The sequence below is a fragment of the Rhinopithecus roxellana genome, chromosome 5, assembly GCF_007565055.1.
Source record: "Rhinopithecus roxellana isolate Shanxi Qingling chromosome 5, ASM756505v1, whole genome shotgun sequence".
Taxonomy (NCBI): Eukaryota; Metazoa; Chordata; class Mammalia; order Primates; family Cercopithecidae; genus Rhinopithecus; species Rhinopithecus roxellana.
In genome coordinates, this window is record NC_044553.1 from 132724696 (window position 1) to 132744390 (window position 19695).

The following is a 19695-nucleotide window of genomic DNA, read 5'->3' on the forward strand; positions in this document are numbered from 1 at the left end:
TCCTTCTAACCTAATTATGTCAGTGAAAAAGGCCAGGTCCTCCCCTCAACACATGCTAGTCCCCCTTTCCAACAGAGAGAACTTGCCACAGAGTTGAGCTTCCTAAGATAATGAATGATGTCTGACTAGAACTTAAGAACATTTTGTTTTCATTTCAATTTTCCTACAATTACCTTCTCTTTATAACAAGTGGTACTGTTTTCAACTTATAATGATACAAAGTTTCCTTTCAGTTATGAATTTATTTGTGGAGAAAAATGAGTCAAACGTTGTCTGTAATAGCAAAAAAATGTAATTCAACTAAATGTCCAAAAACAGGAGGATGGATAAACTGTGGTAATATTCAGACAAAGGAATAATATACAGCAGTTAAAATGAATAAACTTGGGCTAATTATATTAATATGGTTAAATCTCAAAAATCTAATGAGGAGGAGAAAACAAATTGCAGAAGAATAATGAAATATGGTATCACTTATCTAAATTTAAAATATGCAAAACAACATTGTATATTTTGTGGATACATGTATCTATAGTAATATTGTAAAAACATCTATTGGAATTAATCAAATTCAGGGTAGTGATCAACTCTGGGGAGGGAAAGAGACAAATTTATAGAGGAAATTTCAACTAAAAAACTGGAATCAAAATATGCCAACATATTAAGGTTTGATAAAACTAGACTATAAGTTATATTATTTTCAATACCTTTTAGTGCATTTGTAAAACTTCATAATATACTTTAAAACAGATAAAACACAAAATCCTGTTATTTAACAGAATATAAAGTTAAAGAAAAATAATAACAGAACAAGAGGGAAAGGTAGAGAAAAATATTATACAGATGGTATGCTGTGAGATTGGTTCAAGAAACCCTGTAGAGGCCGGGGTGGTGGCTCACACCTGTAATCCCAGCACTTTGGGAGGCCAAGGTGGGTGTAGTGCTTAAGGTCAGGAGTTTGAGACTAGCCTGGCCAACATGGCGAAACCCCATCTCTCCTAAAAATACAAAAAATTAGCCGGGTGTGGTGGCACGTGCCCATAATCCCAGTTACTCAGGAGGCTGAGGCACGAGACTCGCTTGAGCCTCAGGCGTGGAGGTTGCAGTGAACCAAAATCATGCCATTGCACTCCAGCCTGGGTGACAGGGCAAGAGACTCCATCTCAAAAAGAAAAAAAAAAAGAAAAGAAAAAGAAACCCTGTAGACTGTAAATTTCATTAGTGTAGGGACGGTGTCCACTCTGGTCACTGCTGTATCCTAGATACCTAGCATCAAGCCTGGCACAAGCCTGGCACAAACTTAATAAATCTTTATTATGTGCAATAAATCCTCACTACATTGAAAGTTCCATGAGGACAGAGTCTGCCTGTCTTGGTCACTGCTATATCCTCAGGATCCAGTATAGGGCCTGGGTGTAGACGTCCTTCCAAAATATTTGTTGAATAAATGAAGAAGCTCCAGTAGTAGTTGTGTAGTTCCAAGATTCACCAGCAGGTGGCACTTGGTCCCTGGCTGTCTGCAGCTCACAAGGCAATGAATGGCCAGCCTGATCAGCCTGACTAGAAGCCATTAACCAGAATGGACCAGGGTGGAGGAAGAGAATAAACAAGATGACCACTCAGGGTCTCCCCAGCTGACATGAAGTGGCTGACTGGAGTGTCAGGGAACCCACTCTCTATTAAAGCTGAAGAAGACAATCTGGGGGAGGAGCCTGACCAGTGTGTCATGTGATGTGTGCACCTGTGTACAGCAGGTGGCACCCAGCCCATGTCTTCACATGCCTATTCACATGCACCAGCCTTGTGGTGGTGACAATTTGCTTTGCTCATCACCACATCATTTCATGACTTCTAATAGTGCACCCTCCAGTCCCCACGCTACACTTCTCCACCTTCCCCCGCACCTCACCTGCACCTGAATGCCTGCAGTACAAGCTCCTCCCTGCTCCAGCCCAAGCTATGTCTCTGGGTTCCCCTACACCAGAGCTGCAGCGCTACCCCTGGGCCAGTGCCAACAGTAAAAAGCCCTTGTCCTTGGGCAGTGCTACACCTGCATGCCACCCTCACCTCCAGGCCCCCTCCTGCCACCTCCCCTCTGCTTCCCCACATGCTGCCCACAGAGTCCCAGGGACCCCAGGTCACAGGTCTCCTCTACTCAGCTCTTCAGCTACAGCTGCCCCACTCCTTTGCACTTAACAGGAGCCTTCCAGTACTAGAAAGCATCTGTTCATTTCTTTTTTTTTTTTTTAAGAAGCTCCAAATCAACAGGTCTTTTATTGCATCATTTAAATATCACAAGTAGGTCTTAGGAGTCATCTGGCATCTTCTTTCTGTAGCTGGATGACTCTTAGATCTTATTCATCAGCCTGCTGAACAGTTCCTTTTTCAGAGACATAGATACCATCCAAAAATTTCCTGATATCCTTGTTTTTAACTGTTGTGGCTTGCTGAATCAAAGCCGCTGAATTTGAAACAAGTTCAATGTCATTTCCTTCAAGGATTAATTCATCTTTCTGGGCTTGAGATACTGAACAAGCAACACCTGGTCTCATCCGAACCCTGCGGATGTATTTTTCACCCAAGAAATTTCGGATTTCAACAAGAGACCCATTCTCCTGGATAACGACGTTGATGGGGAAGTGAGCATACACAGACCTCATCTTGTAACGGAAGCCCAGCGTAACACCCTTGATCATGTTCTGTACATGACTACAAATAGTCCGAACGGTAGCCAGTTCCTTTCTGTTACCCCACCGTTTGTCAACCCGAAGCCTCTTTTTTTTCTTTCCAAGAAGACTGAGTTCTACATTGATGTGATTGAAGTCCCTCCGCAGGGTTCCTCTGGGGCCCTTCACGATAACTGTGCGTCCCTTCAGAGTAATGTCGACATTTTCTGGAATGTCGACAGTCTGATTGCTGAGAATGGTCTTCATTCTTGCAGTAGACGCAGCAAAGAAAAAATCTGTTCATTTCTTCAACGTGATATTAAGTAATTGGGTTGCTCTCTCAGCAGGAACAATGCCTTGGACTCTGGACCTCCATCCCCTTTCCCATGCTCTGCATGCAGGATCCTTAAAAGCATGCATTCACTTGCACAGATCAGGAAAGGAAAACGCTGAAACACAGCAGGTGCTTTCCACTAATACTTGTTGAATGATCCTGTGTGTAAGCGACTTGGCAGTGCATGGATCTACTCTCTGCCTGCTTGAAGCTGGGCCTTCCACGGGCGGCAGGGAGTTCATCCACTCATTCAACAGATACCTAGAGAATACCAACTAGTGCAGGCACTATTCTGGGCACAAGAGACACAAATGGACACAATGGAGTCCCTGTTTGCATAAAGCTTGCATTAGTGTGGGCTGGGAGGCCAGGCCATAAACACATAAATAGGAATAGAACATATCAGATAGAATAAGTACTATGAAAAAAACAAAGCAGGGTGAAGGGAGAAAGAGGATGGGGCAGGCGTGGCCAAAGGCCACTCTGAACATAAATCTGAAAGAGACAGAGCATGAATCCTGCTCTATGAGAAGAGCGCTCCAGCCAACGAAAACAGAGAGCGCCAAGGGTGTGAAGCGTAAGGTCCTTGGAGTAGGACTCGGGGTACAAGTGTCTTTCATGCTGTTCCCCAGGACTAAACCCAACTGGCAAATCGGGCCCAGGCAAAGAGAGGCTGCCAAAGCCCTTCCCAGACTTCTCGATGGTGGCCCCGCCCTGACCCTCACTGTCCAGGGCTCAGTGCCCTCCATTCCAGAGGCACCTGTCATACCCCGGCAAGGTGGAGAGCGCCCGCAGCCATGATAATCCGATTGGGGAAGGGGATTGCTGGGGCGTCTTCTCACTCTGCGACGGCGCCCGCAGCGGGCCGGGGGTGGTACCCAGGGGGAGCAAAAAAGTAAATTGCAGGGTTGTGGGGTGGCTTAGCCCTGCAACGCACGCAAATTGTGCTTACACCTAGAGGCACGAGAGCACACTGATCCAATTCTCCACGCGCCCACTGTGTTGCAGCCTCATCGGGACACGCTTCCCGCCCAAAGAGCCCAGAGCTCACGCCCACGCCCGCATCCAGCCCTCAGCCTGCGCAGGCCGACCCACGCCCCAATCCACACACTTGTCCCGACGCACCAGCTTCGCTGCCAGCTCCCTTCCTGGAGACGCATCTACCTTCTCGCCATGGGGCCCCAGACACCTCCGCCCACCCGCGCCCTGAGCCGGCTCAACCTCCCCTGGGCCTCAAGAGCCTGGAGCGCCCACCCCACTGCCCTCTCCCCGCTGCCTCTCGGATCCCGGCAGCGCTGCAAGCGTCTACAAGAGCTCGTTAGTTGCAGGCAGGCGGAGCGCGGGCGAGTGGAGAGGCGCCTTGTGAAAGGATTTAACGTCGGGGCTCCGGGCGAGTTGCTAAGAAAGGATTAGGATGAGGATCTATCTTTGCCTTAAACTCTTCGAAAGCGGATCAAATCTTCCAGTCCCGACTTTGGAACCTCGGGGCTGTTTCCCGAAGTACTAAAGACAGAGGGACGAGGGCATGAGTCCGGCGCCCTCTCCTCTCGCCTGCACGCCCCTCCACAAATGAGCCCTGGCTCCCCTCTGCACCCTCCAAACTTCCCTCTCCCATGCTCACCCCGTGAGCCGCCCTCGCGGCGGGGTTGGGGGCGCAGCCCCGGACCGCTGTGGGATCCCCAGGCGTGGGAGAGCCGGCGCGGCCCGGGCCCGGGGTGCCGGCTGCTGCTGGCCCAGGGGAGTGCTTCTCCGGGTCTGCGCAGGTGGCTGGACACGCCGCGACTGCTGCGCGCGGGACGACCTCCTGGCCTCAGTCTCGGTGGGCCTCCTGGGGATCCCCCAGCCCAGCTGGGCCCGCTCCACTGGCGGCAAGTCCGCGACAGGCGCGTCCTGCTCCCGGAACAGACTGTACACTTTGGCTGCAGCCGCTGCCGGGTAGCTGCCCCCAGGACGCCGCAGTCGATTCGCGTCTCCGCCAGCCGGCTCGTATCTCCCTACGGGGTCCCTTTGGGCATGACCCGCGCCCACGAAGAGAGCCAGGGTGAGCGGCAAGAAGCCTCTCCAAGGGTTCCGCAGGGCGCGCCCCGGGCTGCGGGCTTTGGTCCGCGGCCTCATGGCGCGGGGGCGGCTGGAGAGTGGAACGCGCGGGCACCGCGAAGAGCTTTGTGGTCCGCGCGCTGGACGCCCGCGGGCTGTTCTCCGGGCCCCGCCCGGCGGCCCGCTTCTCTGAGTCTAGGGGGCCCTGAAGCGGCCGACTGGGGGCCCGGTTCTCCGCGGAGCGAGGGCTGCGCGCCCCGAGCCTCGAGTCAGCGCTCCTACTCCAGCTGGGCTCTCACTGTTGCCGCACCTTCGCGCCTCCTCCCCGCGCCTGCAGCCGTCTGAAGGGGACCCGGACGGTTTTATTTTTGGAAACCTCCCCCGGCTTTTTCGTCTCTTTTATCCACACCAGGCCCCCTCCTCGGAGGGACAGCTCAGCCCCCTCATTACGGGAGAGGGAGCGAGGAATTCCAGCAACACCCACTTTGGCACCGGGAAGCGAGCGGGCGGCGAGCGGGCGGCGAGGGGGATTAACCCGTGCGGAGCAGGGGGCGGCGCGGGGCTGACCCGGGCGCTGGTCGGGCAGATGGCGCCTGCCACGACCGGGACACCGGGCCGCCTTTCTCCTGCCCTGGGCAAGTTCGAACTGCCGATCTGCCCCGAATCGTTCTCCCGCGCCTCGCCTCAGGGACCGTCTTTGGATCGGGTGACCAGGCCGCAGCCTCGCAGATCTGAAGGAGGCTGGGAGGGGCGCCGAGGTCCGCGTAATGGAACAGGGCCGCCAGCCCCTCCGCTTGCGCCCTGGCCGCTGGGGGCGCCCTCTGCAGGGCCGGACGGAGCAGGGGTGGCGCGGGGCGCGGCGCGCGGGGCGCAGGGAGGTCCCTGGCGCGCCCCCTGGCGGAGCTGGCGGCCCTGGCGCTCCATGGCTGCAGAGCCCTGGCGCCGCCGCCCCCTTCGCTCTGGATCTCAATCCCCTCCAGTGGCACGAGGGTCACGCCTAGGCCTGAGGTGGTGATGGCTGGCGCTAGAAGAGGGGTCCTCTTCTTCTTTTTCTTTTCTTTTCTTTCTTTCTTTCTTTTTTTTTGAGACAGAGTTTCGCTCTTGTTGCCCAGGCTGGAGTGCAATGGTGCGATGGCGGCTCCCCACAACCTCCGCCTCCCGGATTCAAGCGATTCTCCTGCCTCAGCCTCCCAAGTAGCTGGGATTACAGGCATGCGCCACCAAGCCCGACTAATTTTGTTTTTTTTTTTTTTTTAAGTACAGACAGGGTTTCCCCATGTTGGTCAGGTGGGTCTCGAACTCCCGACCGACCTCAGGTGATCCGCCCGCCTCGGCCTCCCAAAGTGCTGGGATTACAGGCGTGAGTCACTTCGCCCGGCCAAGGGGTCCTCTTTTTCACAGAGGCAAAGACAAGGAGCCTCTTGAGTAAGCCACTCAAGGAGAGCGCGTGTGAAAGAGAGGAGTGGAATCCAGGCCTCCCGCCTCTGGTTGAGTCCATTCCTGGAATCCCACTCCAGCCCCTCACTCAGAAATTACCCAGAGGGGAATTCGGGGTGATCCCTGATTGACCCAGTGTGTGCACTCACATCTTCTTGTGTTGGCAATGAGGTGGGCAGGGGTGTGGGAATGCTGATCGGCACCGTTTGCGTGTCCCCAGTAATCAGCACACCATTCTCACTCATGCCTTCTCCCTACAGCCTAAAGGGTTGGATCAACAGGGCTGCCCCTGGCACATCTGTACAGCCTATTTCCCAGAGAGGCAGAGTGAAGGAGCTGGCAGGCAGGCACCAGTTCACAACCTCCCACACCACACAAAGGATGGGCCCAGGTAATACCTACTGTTGGAATAAAGCCTGGACCCCTGATATTGGCCTACAAAGCCCTAACTGGCTGCCCCCGCTCTGATCTCATCTGACCTCTTGCTCTCCCTTACCCACTACACTCCACTGCCTTGGCCTTCTCTCTCTCCTTGAACAAGCCGAGTGAATGCCCCCTTCCCTCTACTGGAATGTTCCTCTCCAAGATGTTAGAGGATAGTTCCTGATCACTGCTCCTCTCAGATTAAATATCAGCTCCTGGAGTAGCCATCCCTGACCCCCATCTAGAGTAGCCCTCCCTCACCCCAGTCATCACTCTCTAACACACTACCCTGTTTCATCTTCATAAAACAGTTGACATCATCTTGTTATTGATTTGTTTGCTCATATAACTGAGTTTTTTAATGGGCTGAACCTCAAGAGGGACTATCTGGAAACTATTCCACTACTACCTCCAACCGTATTATGATAAATTTCCCTTTCCCACCCTTAATGACATCTCAGGCAGAGTCCTTGGCTTGAGAGGTCATCCCTGCCAGACATGAGAACTGTTCTATTTCTATAATTAAGACCCATTTTCAGGCACAAAAAGTCTGCTCCTGTCCAGATCAAAACCTCATCCAAGTTAATCAATATCACATCCCATTTAATAGTCCTCCTCTCCCCTGTCCCTTTGCTAGAGATCCTGCAGTGGCAAGAGTGGGGTGTGGTCTGTTTTCCTGACCTTCCTTTTCTGCTGTGGCTCCTCTTTGTCAAGGTTTGGGGAGAGGTGTTAGAGGAAAAGTAGCAAAGTCTTATGTGACAGGTACCCTTGGTTGGCAGGTGCCAAGCACTGGCTTTTTCATGGGCACATATGTGGGTTCTTGGGAGGTTCTCTACAGGACCTGCACCCTGAGTTGCCATAGCAAAGCATTCTCTGGTCAACCTCTCACAGACCCTTGGATCCTCTGTCTCTCATAGGACTGTCCCACCTATGCCAGGCAAAACAATGGTGGGTTGGTTGGCTGCTCCTCACCCTGCCCCCTTCTCACCTTGCCACACAGGCCACTCCAGCCAGACTCCAAGATCAGAATTCTCCAGACAGGAAATGCACACAAGTCTCTTAATTTATGTACGTCCTCAATTCCTAAAGACATATGTTGGGTTCTCCCATGAACTGTCTTGCTGTAGTTTAATGCACCAAGTTCCTGCAACATCCAGCAACATAGTCAGCATCATTGGGGGGACAGTTATAGGGACACAGCCTCCTCTTCTTGCAGATGACTGCCTCTCTCTGGGATCTCCCTTCATTTGGTTTGCGTTGGGGAGTGCCCTCAGGGGAAATCTCAGCCCTGCCAACAAATGCAATAGTGTTATGCTTCAGTGACTTTCTTCATCCCTTTCATTTGTAGACTGGAATTGAGGGATGTGGTTTAATTGTTGTTGAACCTGTTCTGCCTTTAGTAAGGTGTCTAGTACTTCTCTTCAGAATGCAAGAATATTTAGCCCTCATTGTTCTATCTTTGTGGCTTCAGCAGATATTCCAAGAGCAGAGGAAAAGTCCTGTTCAACAACCTATAAAATCATTTCTTGTCTGACTTCCCAAACCACAATGATAGCTCTAAAGCAATAGATATCTTGTCTGCATTGCTCACCACTGTTTCTACAGAACCTAGAACAGCCAAGAAACATGTGTGAAATGGATGGCTAACTGAATGAAGGACACAGTAATCCCATCAAATGGGGAGAGCTGGTATCATTAGACCCATTTTAAGAGAGAGGAACTGAGTTCTGGGTGGCAGCTTCTAATCCAGGTTCATGTGTTTACTGCCTTTGGGGCTGGCTCTAAAGGTCTCCTGGAACCCTACCCCTTGCATTTGACCATGAATGCCCCTTAGTTCCCAGAATGCTGAGTTCTGTTCCTGGGATGCTGCTCCTTCACAGCTGTGGAAGCCCCAGGTCCACACTTACCTCTTCTTGCCCAGATATCCACCCACCTCTGTAGTTCTGGGCTCCCTTCCTCTCCCCGGAACCCACTCAGTTCTTTCAGGAGCTCCCCTCTCGATCCCTCAAGACCCACCTCAGTTCCCCGTGGGCCTCCCAAAGCCAGAAACCTTGGCGTCATCTTCATTCCTGAGCTATTTTTTCCTCCTGTGTGTCCAAGTCATTATTACTGCTCCATCTCCTCCGTCTGCATTTCTGGAAGTCTGCCGCCCATTCATCCCTCACCCTTCACCTCCGCCAAAACCCTCATGCAGACACACTTTCTCTCACCATCAGGCATCCCTTCCACTCCTCAGTAAGTACAAGTGGTCCTTGGACGTTCCCACCCTGTTCGCCGGAGGGACCACAACCCGGTTCATCTACTCCAAAGACTGGCATCTTCTACCCCATCCCAGAGCCACACTCTGTCCAGCCACCTACTTACTACCCAAATCTCTCTTACCCTCTAATTGCTGGGACTGTTTGCAGCTCTTCAGAATCTCCAATCCCACAAACACTTGAGTTTGGCTTTTTTTTTTTTTTTTTTTTTTTTTTTTAACCTGCCAGAGCTGATAGAGCCTACTGTAGCCCAAACACCATGCTAAACATGTTACATCAATTGGTGGGTTTAACCAACCAAAGGAGGCATTATGATTTCCACACATACAAAGGAGGAAACTGAGGCTGACAATGGCTACTGGTTTGCCCAAGATGGCACAGCTGATAAACAGGAGAGGCAGGATTCAAACCTGGATCATTTTCCACCCAAGCCCAAGCTTTTAAGGTTACACTGCCTTGCCTCCACCCCGGGCTCGTATGCCTGGAGCCCTCTTCACAATTGAATCATGACCTTTCCAACCACCCCACCACTATCACCACCAAAGGAGCTCTAGGGCATATCCCCAAATGCCCTCTTCCCTGCCTGCCAGCCCGCTGTGTAATTCCCTGGAGATGTGGGGTTATCAGAACTTTCTGCCCCCCTCAATCCTCTTGGCCCAGTGAAAGAAGGGAAGCTGTTTTCAGCATGGCCCCTGACTCGCCGTGTGTCACTTTCCCACCCCCTGATCAAAGCTTTCTCCCTCATGAGAACACTGCTAAGCCTACTCACCCATCTCTTGGGTCTGGGGAGGAAAATCATCTCTGGAAAACCCTGCAGAGGGAGTCTAAAGGGTTGATAAAAAGATTCCAGCAGGGAGAAGGTTTGCCCAGACACATACCCCATGCAAGGGACAGCAGTCTCCTGGACTCCCAGGGCAAACTCACTGCTTTTCCATGTCTCACTGGAATAATGTTGGCAGCCAGAGGTCTACCAGAACCTGAACTAATTTGGTAAATAAAAGCCGCATTTCGGCCCCTTTTGCTGAGACCCAGACTCCTGACAGAATTCCAGGGATTTTTCTTCCTTGGAAGTAACTGGACCTCCAGCCCTGAATTCCTCTCCCTAGGAGAGCTCGTTCCCCTGCTCAGAACAAATAACACATTTCCTGGTTAATCAGAGGGAAGAATCACTGAAGGAAGGTTTGATTGAGCCCCCAGCCTTCCAGATGGGAGCCGCTCATGGGCTTGGATGTTCTGCTCCAGACACTGGGCAGCTGGGACCCCTGCACTGTGCAGCCTCAGCCTCCAGTTTGGAAGGTGGAGGCCGTACAGAGAGGCGCTGACTCCCTCCTGTGTGAGGTTGTTAAGGCCCGCAAAAGCTGCCAGAACCATTCCACCTTAGATGCCATGACCTGGCATCCCTTCAAGAATTCACAATCACCCTGCCCTGGTCTGCCGGTGCCTGTCTCCTCCGAGTGGGCATGACATGCTGGCTGGTGGTGGTAGCCATGGTATGGATGCTCCTGCAAAGGTAAGGTGAGCTGGCCTGTATTTCAGAGTGTGCTGGAAACCATGTAGGAACATTCTGTGAATGGAGCACAGTTCTGAGCTTCACTTGGCTTCTACTTTCTTATCTGAAAGTTGAGATAATGATGCTCTTGTCTTGCCATTTCCTCTTCAGGACAAACTAGCTAGCCAGCCCTATTTACCCTGTCATGGGGCTAGGGGCAGGTGTCAATTACTACTACTCCATTTACCAACTGATATTTCATTGTTTGCTTGTTTGTTTGTTTGTTTGTTTGAGACAGGGTCTCACTCTGTCATGCAGGCTGGAGTACAGTGGCACAATCTCGGCTCTATCTCCTGGGTTCAAGCAATCTCCAGCTTCAGCCCCCCAAGTAGCTGGGACTACAGGTGCACGCCACCACGCCTGGCTAATTTGTATTTTTTGTAGAGATGGGGTTTCGCCATGTTGCCCAGGCTGGTCTTGAACTCCTGGACTCAAGTGGTCTGCCCATCTCGGCCTCCTAAAATGCTGGGATTACAGGCGAGAGCCACCATGTCCAGCCTTGATATTTCCTGATCACTCAAAAGGTACCAGGCACTGTGCGAAGTCACCTTATAGTCACTTTCTCATTTAATGAGAAGCGCTATTGATGAAGAAGTGCTATTATTTTCCCACATAGCAGATGAGGAAATGAAGGCTCGGGGAAGTGAATGACTCATCCACAGTCACAAGCGAGTAGGTGGCTGTGCTGGGATTCGTTCCTGGTTTGTCTGGTCCCAGATGCTAAACCAATGCCAGCTTCCAGGGGAGGGGAGACCACCTACAGCTGCATTTTTCTCAGAGCTGGAAGCATGCACAGCTGTTTGTGGTGTGGTGGGGGTGATAATGGCTGCATGGGACTGTGGTCACAGGTCAGCCCCCACCAAGCATCCCCCATTCTCCTCAGGCCTGTTTACCAGCTAGGGGTCCTCTCTGAGTCAGGGTGATGAATCTGACTTGCACCCACAGAGGAGAAGGAAGGAAGTCACAGCCACGCTCACCTGACCTCCATCAAGTAGTCCACAACTGCTGAATAGAGCTCATCTCAACTCGTAGCTTTTCTCTTTGGGAAAGAAAAATGACATACATATAATGTCTACGCTGTGTGGTAGAGGTGTTGCCATTCCCATTTCATAAGCCCAGAGGGGTAAAGTTGCTTGCTCAAGGTCACACACCTAGGAGTTGAGCCAGGATTCAACTAAAAAGTCAGAACAATTTCAAAGTCCATGCAGTTTCCCCTGCAGCACACTGCAGTCACGCCAGGGTGTCCTGCAATGATGCGAAATGGGCAGCTCTTCCAAATCATTTAGTTCACTTTGCTTCCCTTCCTTTCCAGTCTCTGGTACACGGGTGGGCTGATCTGCATAAATTCCTTCAGTCCCTGGCTGGAGTGGAAAGGTGGAGGAATCTTCTAAAACCCCAGGGGGGCCTGAAGCATAACTTCTCAAGCAGAGTCTCTGAAGACCTGAGCAGGACAACAGTGTGAGCAGCTGGAAGACCTCCTCCCTATAATTCCTCCCAGTGAGACCAAGGGGACTTCGTATGCTCTGCTGGAGGTGGAGAGAGTTACCCAGATGGGCAGAGCTCATGTACCTGGATTATTCTTTCCAAATTCCCAGGAAGAAAATCCTGTGGGCTGGGGGATTGTGCAGGCCTATCTAGGCTTCTAGAATGGCTGTGCAGGAATTTGAGGACAAAAAAGGACAAGCAGCAGCTTCCCTTGGCTGTCGCTGGGGTCTTCCAACCTGTGCCCACCTTGGCTTTGAGCTGGGTCATAGTAACACTCCTCACACCCTGAGGGATGAGGGTTGCAGGGGCAGAGAGGAAGGTCTACAGTAGGGTCTTTCCTAAAACAAGCTCTCCCCAGGGAGGCTTGCAAGCCAGCTCCCCGTCACTCTCCATTGTCAAGGCAAAGAGAGGAAGACGATGCCTTCTGCCATCATCCCCTGAGTCCATTTTCCCTGGATCATCCGTGGAGAGTGGGGGCTCCATGAGGTTTGCCCTGGTGCCCCCAATACTCTCTCTAGGGCCCCAGTCCCTCAGGAACAGACCCAGACCTGGCAAATCCCCAGGAAAGGGCACAGACACCAGGCTGAAGGGCAGGCGAGGTGCGGCAGATCCCAGTGGGCCCCGGCTAGTCCTAGTCTGAATGACTCATTCCTTGTTTCCGTCCACTGTGGTCTGAGTGCCTTGGCCCAGGGGCCCCCAGGAGGTTGTAACACAGGCTGGCCTCTTGCCCATCGGGGCTCAGCAGACAAAAATTAAAGATCTCACTCCTCAGGAACTCACACAGACAGTGCAGGCATGCTCTGTACTCTGCCTCACCAGACCAGACCTCAGGCCAGAGGAGGCTGATGGCCAAGGGAGGAAGGAAAGTCGTCTCCAGCTCCTCCTCCTCCTCTTCACCCACCACGACCCGCCGTGAAGGCCTGGCCCTGCCCACTCTCTTCTTACTTCCACTCTGGTCCTCCACCTAACGGTGGTGGTGCCAGCAGCATCTCCTCAGCTCTGCTCCGTTCCTCCCCATCACTGACTGAAGACAACAGCAAAGGTGAAACAGCCTGTGCCTCCCAGGAGGAACAGATTTACAGGGAACTAACCATACATTTTCTGGCAGCCCAATTCTGATCAAGTCACTCACCTGCTCAACAACCTTCAATGGATCCCCACTACTTCACAAATCAATCCCAAACTTCTTATTGGGTTTGACACACAAGCTTGTCTCATAACCCTCCCAGTCATGTATGCTGACACTCCACACAGTCTCACCCTCTCAGAATCCCGCCCAGTTTCCTCTCACCCAAACACCTTGGCTAACATTATTTCCTTGATCTGGAATGTTCTTCACTACCCCTGCCTGTTTGTTTAAACTCCCATTTTAAAGGCTGCCTCTTCCATGAAGACTTCCTGGGCACCTCCCTCCATCTGGAAAGTTTGCTGCTTCCACCAAATCCCCATAGTCCTCAACGTACTGCACTGTGCTCTGCATGACTAGTCCATAGCTATGGGTCCTGGAGTAGTGGGAAGAACACGGGGCTTTGTGGTTCTAACCTCAGCACCATCATTTACCAGTTTTGTGGCCTGGGCTAAGTGACTCATTGAGCCAGTTTCCTCACCAAGAAAACAGAGATCCAATAGATACCTTTCTAAACAATGCCTAGAAAAAGCAACTGTACTTATCAGTGACATAACACTCCAGGCCACAATGGACTGAACCAAAGATGAGCACCTGGCCCACGGGCAGCCCTTTCACTGGCCAGTCAGTGACCTAAGACTTCTGCGGGCTGATTAAATACAGACATCATTGGCTGCTGCACAAATGAGATTCTCTCTGAAATTTCATCTAAGAAGCTTTACTTTGAAAGCCAAGTCCTGGGATTAAAACAGAACAGGCAAGTCCATGTTTCCTAGAGCTTAGAGCCCAATGGGGCTCATATAACCACAAAGCAATAAAGCCAGAGAGGTGGAGTGACTTGCCCAGGGTCACACAGCTAGTCAGTTACACAGAGAAGGCTAGAGCTCAGGTCTTCCCACCAGGACTTGGTCTAGGTTGGCTCCTGCTACAGGATGGAAAGGTATGGACCCTGAACTGATTGCCCACAGAAGGCTGAAGAGGCACCAGCTATACCCTATGTGAACCTATGCTAGGCACATGGGCAGCTTTGGTGCAAAGAATTCTTCCATTCAAAGCAGTCGTTAAAACCAAAGTCGGCCGGGCGCGGTGGCTCAAGCCTGTAATCCCAGCACTTTGGGAGGCCGAGACGGGCGGATCACGAGGTCAGGAGATCGAGACCATCCTGGCTAACACGGTGAAACCCCGTCTCTACTAAAAATACAAAAAACTAGCCGGGCGAGGTGGCGGGCGCCTGTAGTCCCAGCTACTCGGGAGGCTGAGGCAGGAGAATGGCGTAAACCCGGGAGGCGGAGCTTGCAGTGAGCTGAGATCCGGCCACTGCACTCCAGCCCGGGCGAAAGAGCGAGACTCCGTCTCAAAAAAAAAAAAAAAAAAAAAAAAAAACCAAAGTCAGATCATGTCTGGGAGCACAGACTCCGGTTGGAATTCTGCGTCTGTCCTTAGTACATCTTCCTGATCACACCCCTTCCCCTCTCTGGGCCTCAGATTCCTCATCTATATGAAGAAGATTTTTACAAATTCCCTGTCAACACTAAGATTTTGATTTGAGGAACAGACAGATAAGGAGAACGTGTGGATCCAAGGAACTGCAGGGTCCACAGAATGTGCATGAGGAGGGGACTCCCCAAGACCAGCCATCCCATTTCTTCAACTTATAGCTGGGGAAACTGAGGCCCAAAGAGGGATAGATGCTGGCCCAAAGTCACATGACTGGTTATTGGCCAGCACTTGGACCAGGGCCTCCTGACTCCCAGGCCTTTCAACTCTTTCAGCTGCTGCAAGAAACTGGGAGCTATCTGGCCGTCTGGCCCAGGGAAGCCGAGAGTCACGATGCATGTCAGGGCAGGGCCTCGGGGCTTGGGAACATCTCTGATGATGAGTGCAAGTGCCAAAGCCGCTGGTGGAGAGGGGTGGCTCGAGGGTCCTGGAGGGCATATTGGAGATGAGCTGTCAGCAGCTTCCCTCCTCTGGCTGACAAGAAGAAACAGGGAAGGGTCCACGATGGTTGAAGGGAAACAGTCCCCATTTCTGATGAAGCCACTGCTCCATGGAGTGCCCCCCGCAACTCACACACACACTGTCCACCCCTGCCTAGCTGCTGAGACCTCCCGCCTGCACCCTCCGGCTCAGGGTGTGTGTCGGTGTACTCTGCCACCTGCACCCTCCGGCTCAGGGTGTGTGTCGGTGTCTCTGCGCATTATTTTGTGGAGCCTGGAATTCCTTGCACTGCCTGAGATGCTTCCAAGCACCTGCCTCTCAAGTTCAGGCTGTTTGGCTGAGATCATGATGCCCTCCCATTCCACAGACATTTTTTTGAGCACCTAATATGTGTCAGGCACAGGGACAACTTCACTCCCTTCGTGATGTCAAGTGTTTCCATAGGGGAATTGACACAGTCTTTTGGACTCACTGAAAAACTGCTAATTGTGTGAGGAGGGGCTTGGTTGAGGAACATTTCTCAGAAAACCTTGACTCTGACTTAAATCTTTTTTGAGACAGGGTTTTGCTGTGTCATCTGGACTGGAGTGCAGTGGCACAATCACAGTTCACTGCAGCCTCAAACTCCAAGGCTCAAGAGATCCTCCCACCTCAGCCTCCCAAGTAGCTGGGACTACTGGCGTGCACCAGCACACTCAGCTAAGTTTTGTACTTTTTGTAGAGACAGGGTTTTGCCATGTTGCCCAGGCTGGTTCTGAACTCCTGAGCTCAAGTAATTCACTGTCCTTGGCCTCCCAAAGTGCTAGGATTACAGGCATGAGCCACCACGCCTGGTCTCTGACTTATATCTTTTTTTTTCTTTTTTCTTTTTTTGGAGACAGGGTCTTACTTTCACCCAGGCTGCAGTGTACAAATTTGGCTCACTGCAACCTCTGCCTCCCGGGCACAAGTGATCATCCCACCTCAGCCTCCCAAGTAGCTGGAACCACAGGCACATACCACCATGCCTGGCTACTTTTTGTCTTTCATGTAGAGATGGGGTTTCACCATGTTACCCAGGCTTGTCTCGAACTCCTGAGCTCAAGTGATCCACCCGCCTCGGCATCCCAAACTGCCGGGAATACAAATGTGAGTCATTGTGCCCGGCCTCTGACTTAAATCTTAAAGTCTAAGAAGCAATTCAGTATATGGGGAAGGGTAGGGAAGGGCAGGGCATGCCAAGGCGAAGACAGTGCACATGCAAAGCCTGAGTGACTGGAAGGATTGCAAGAAGCTGTATGGCTGAAGTTTCCATAGAAATAAGGTTATGGAAAGGGAGGAGGTTGGAGGGGAAGGCTGGGTGGGGTCAATGCATGTGGAGCTTAGCTCTAGTGAGCTCCTTCGCTCAGAAAAAGGAATCTGGCCAGGCATGGTGGCTCACGCCTGTAATCCCAGCACTTTGGGAGGCCAGGCCGGGTGGATCACCTGAAGTCAGAAGTTTGAGACCAGCCTGGCCAACATGGCGAAACCCCCATCTCTACTAAAAATACAAAAAATTAGCTGAGCATGGTAGCATGCACCTGTAATCCCAGCTACTCGGGAGGCTGAGGCAGAAGAATCGCTTGAACCCGGGAGGCAGAGGTTGTAGTGAGCCGAGATCATGCCATTGCACTCCAGCCTGGGCAAAACAAGAGCAAAACTCACTCTCAGGAAAAAAAAGAAGAAAAAGAATCTTTTCATCACATCCAAGCCACCAGCTGGCCCCAGAGAGGGCAGACAATTACCTGGAATTCTGAAACTGATGTCTGTTGGTCAAGAGGGAGGAGTCACTTGGGTGAGGAGGAAGCAGCATGATCTTAATCTCATCAACCCCCCTCTAAAGTCACCCCAAAATAAACATCTAAACATAAAGCCAGACACATGCCAGACAGGTGTTTGCCACGCTTAAAACAATGCCCATCCTGCTTCCCAGCACTGCATCCCCCGTGGCTCCTCTTTTCTAGAAAGTGAGGAGCTGCCAGTACAGCAGGTCTGGCCTGGCCCCTGAGCTCCTGCCGCCATGATCCACCAGCCGGACTGCATCTCTTCCTTGCTCCAGCTACCTCTACTTTTCTAAACCCTGTCTGAATTCCTTACTCCCTTTGGACCCCCTGGTTCCTCTGGGGACTCAGCCTCAGTCAGGATCTTGTCCCCAGTCACTCATTCTTGCTGGGCCTCAGGTTCTGCTCTGATCCCACAAACTCATGTTGAAGTTATATCATCCCAGCTGTCACAATATACATCTCCAAGCCCGCCTGCTCCTCAGCCTCCCTCACAGCTTTGCTCCATAGATAGAGAAGTCTTATGTGTTTGACATCAAACAGATAGCTGAGGACTGCCTGGTACATTTCAGCCATTATTTCTTGAGTGTCCCTTTGTCAGGCATCAGGGTTGCCAAGAAGAATAAGGCTAAGGACGGTCCCTACCTTCAAGCAGCTTCCAGTATATAGGAAAGGCATATCATGGTAAGTGCTGTGAGTGAGATAAGATCAGGGTGCAATGTGAATACAAAGACAGGGCACCTAATCCAGGCTGGGGGCATAGGATGGTTGGTCAGGGAAGGTGCTAGAGAAGATGCTGTCTGAGCTGGGGCTAGAAGGCTGGGCATGTCTCAGCCAGGAGAAGGTGGAAAGACTGCGGAAGAGAAGGCAAAGCTATGATTACCAAAGCCAGGCTCACACAAACTAAGCCATGCCCTGTTCAACCCTGTTTCTTTTTTCTTTTTGAGACAGTCTTGCTCTACTAGAATGATGTGGCCTGATTTCGGTTCATTGCAACCTCTGCCTCCTGGGCTCAAGCGATGCTCCCACCTCAGCCTCCCAAGCAGCTGGGACTACAGGCACGTACCACCAAGCTCGGCTAATTATTGTATTTTTTTTTTTGGAAAGACAGGGTCTTGCCATGTTACCCAGGGCTGGTCTCAAACTCCAGGTCTCAATCAATCCTCCCGCCTTGGCCTCCCACAGTGCTAGGATTACAGGTGTCAGCCACCACACCTGGCCTCAGTTCATTTTTCAAGGGGTTCCTGACCAGAGAAATGTTGTCCTATTTTTAATGATATTCAAATAAAATGGAAATGATATTCAATGTGGATAGGCTGAGAAAATATGGTGCCCATGGTAATGAAATTAGACATACGTGGAGATGTTTAAACAACCCATTCCCCATATTGATGAATGAATGGAGGTCATTGAGATCTATAAACATGCATGAGACAGGGATATAACCTCTTACAATTTGAGATCAGAAAAATAATTTTTAGGCCAGGCACAGTGGCTCACGCCTGTAATCCCAGCACTTTGGGAGGCTGAGGTGGGCGGATCACCTGAAGTTGGGAGTTCCACACCAGTCTGACCAACATGGAGAAACCCCATCTCTACTACAAATACAAAAAAAAAATTAGCCAGGCGTGGTGGTGCATGCTTGTAATCCCGGCTACTCGGGAGGCTGAGGCAGGAGAATCACTTGAACCCAGGAGGCAGAGGTTTCGGTGAGCTGAGATCATGCCATTGCACTCCAGCCTGGGCAACAAGAGCAAAACTCCATCTCAAAAAAAAAAAAAAGAAAGAAAGAAAGGAAAAGAAAAATAATTTTTATCAAAATTTCACATGACATAGAAATGGAAGAATAAATGATAAAACTGGACAATAGAAGCAAAATATAAACTGATCTTATCTAGAGATTGAATAGAGATAAGTAAAGAAGTCTTACATCTTGGTCCAGAGAAATTAATAAATAACTTAAGGATAAGAGATATTTACTTTGGGCCGGGCTTGGTGGCTCAAGCCTATAATCCCAGCACTGTGGGAGGCTGAGGCAGGCGGGTCACGTGAGGTCAGGAGTTCGAGACCAGCCTGGCCAACATGGTGAAACTCTCTCTACTAAAAATCCAAAAATTAGCCAGGCACAGTGGCATGTGCCTGTAATCCCAGCTACTTGGGAGGCGAGGCAGGAGACTTGCTTGAACCGGGAGGTGGAGGTTGCAGTAAGCCAAAATCAGGTCACTGCACTCCAGCCTGGGCGACAGAAAGAGACTCCATCTCAAAAAAGGAAAAAAAAAAAAGATACTTGCTTTGATAGCAGCTCATGTGAAATGACCCAAATGTGGGGGAGACAGTGGTGCAAACTATTCAGCAGTGAATAGGGAGAGCCTAGGTAGCTACTGGTTCAAAATAAACTAATACAACCTCCTTAAAGGTCTAGTGCCATCTTGGATAGAATCCAGGGCTCAGGAGCAAGGCGCAGTGGCTCATGTCTATACTATCAGCACTTTGGGAGACTGAGCTGGGAGGATCACTTGAGGCCCAGAGTTCAAGACCAGCCTGGGCAACATAGCAAGACTCTGTCTCTACAAAAAGACTCTATCTCTACAAAAAAATTTTAAAAATTATCTGGGTGTAGTGCACACCTGTAGTCTCAGCTAT

At 51.1% G+C, this 19695-nt stretch overlaps 2 protein-coding genes across 5 annotated transcripts in view; both read right to left on the minus strand.

Annotated features, from left to right (window-relative positions):
- The window catches only part of LTBP2 (latent transforming growth factor beta binding protein 2), a 115986-nt gene extending 110282 nt beyond the window's left edge, over positions 1-5704 (minus strand). For 2 of the 4 annotated variants that reach the window (XM_030930121.1, XM_030930122.1), the window contains exon 1: positions 4622-5704. In XM_030930121.1, the coding sequence (XP_030785981.1) occupies positions 4622-5115 (494 nt within the window). In that variant the 5' untranslated portion in view covers positions 5116-5704. The remainder of the gene's footprint in view (positions 1-4621) is intronic. The other 2 variants (XM_030930120.1, XM_010382641.2) reach the window with 1 other exon arrangement.
- LOC104677573 (60S ribosomal protein L9) lies at positions 2249-2961 on the minus strand. Its single transcript, XM_010382640.2, has one exon. It carries the CDS (start codon positions 2931-2933, stop codon positions 2355-2357), a length of 579 nt encoding a protein of 192 aa, XP_010380942.2. The 5' UTR covers positions 2934-2961; the 3' UTR covers positions 2249-2354.
- Positions 5705-19695: the final 13991 nt, after the last annotated feature.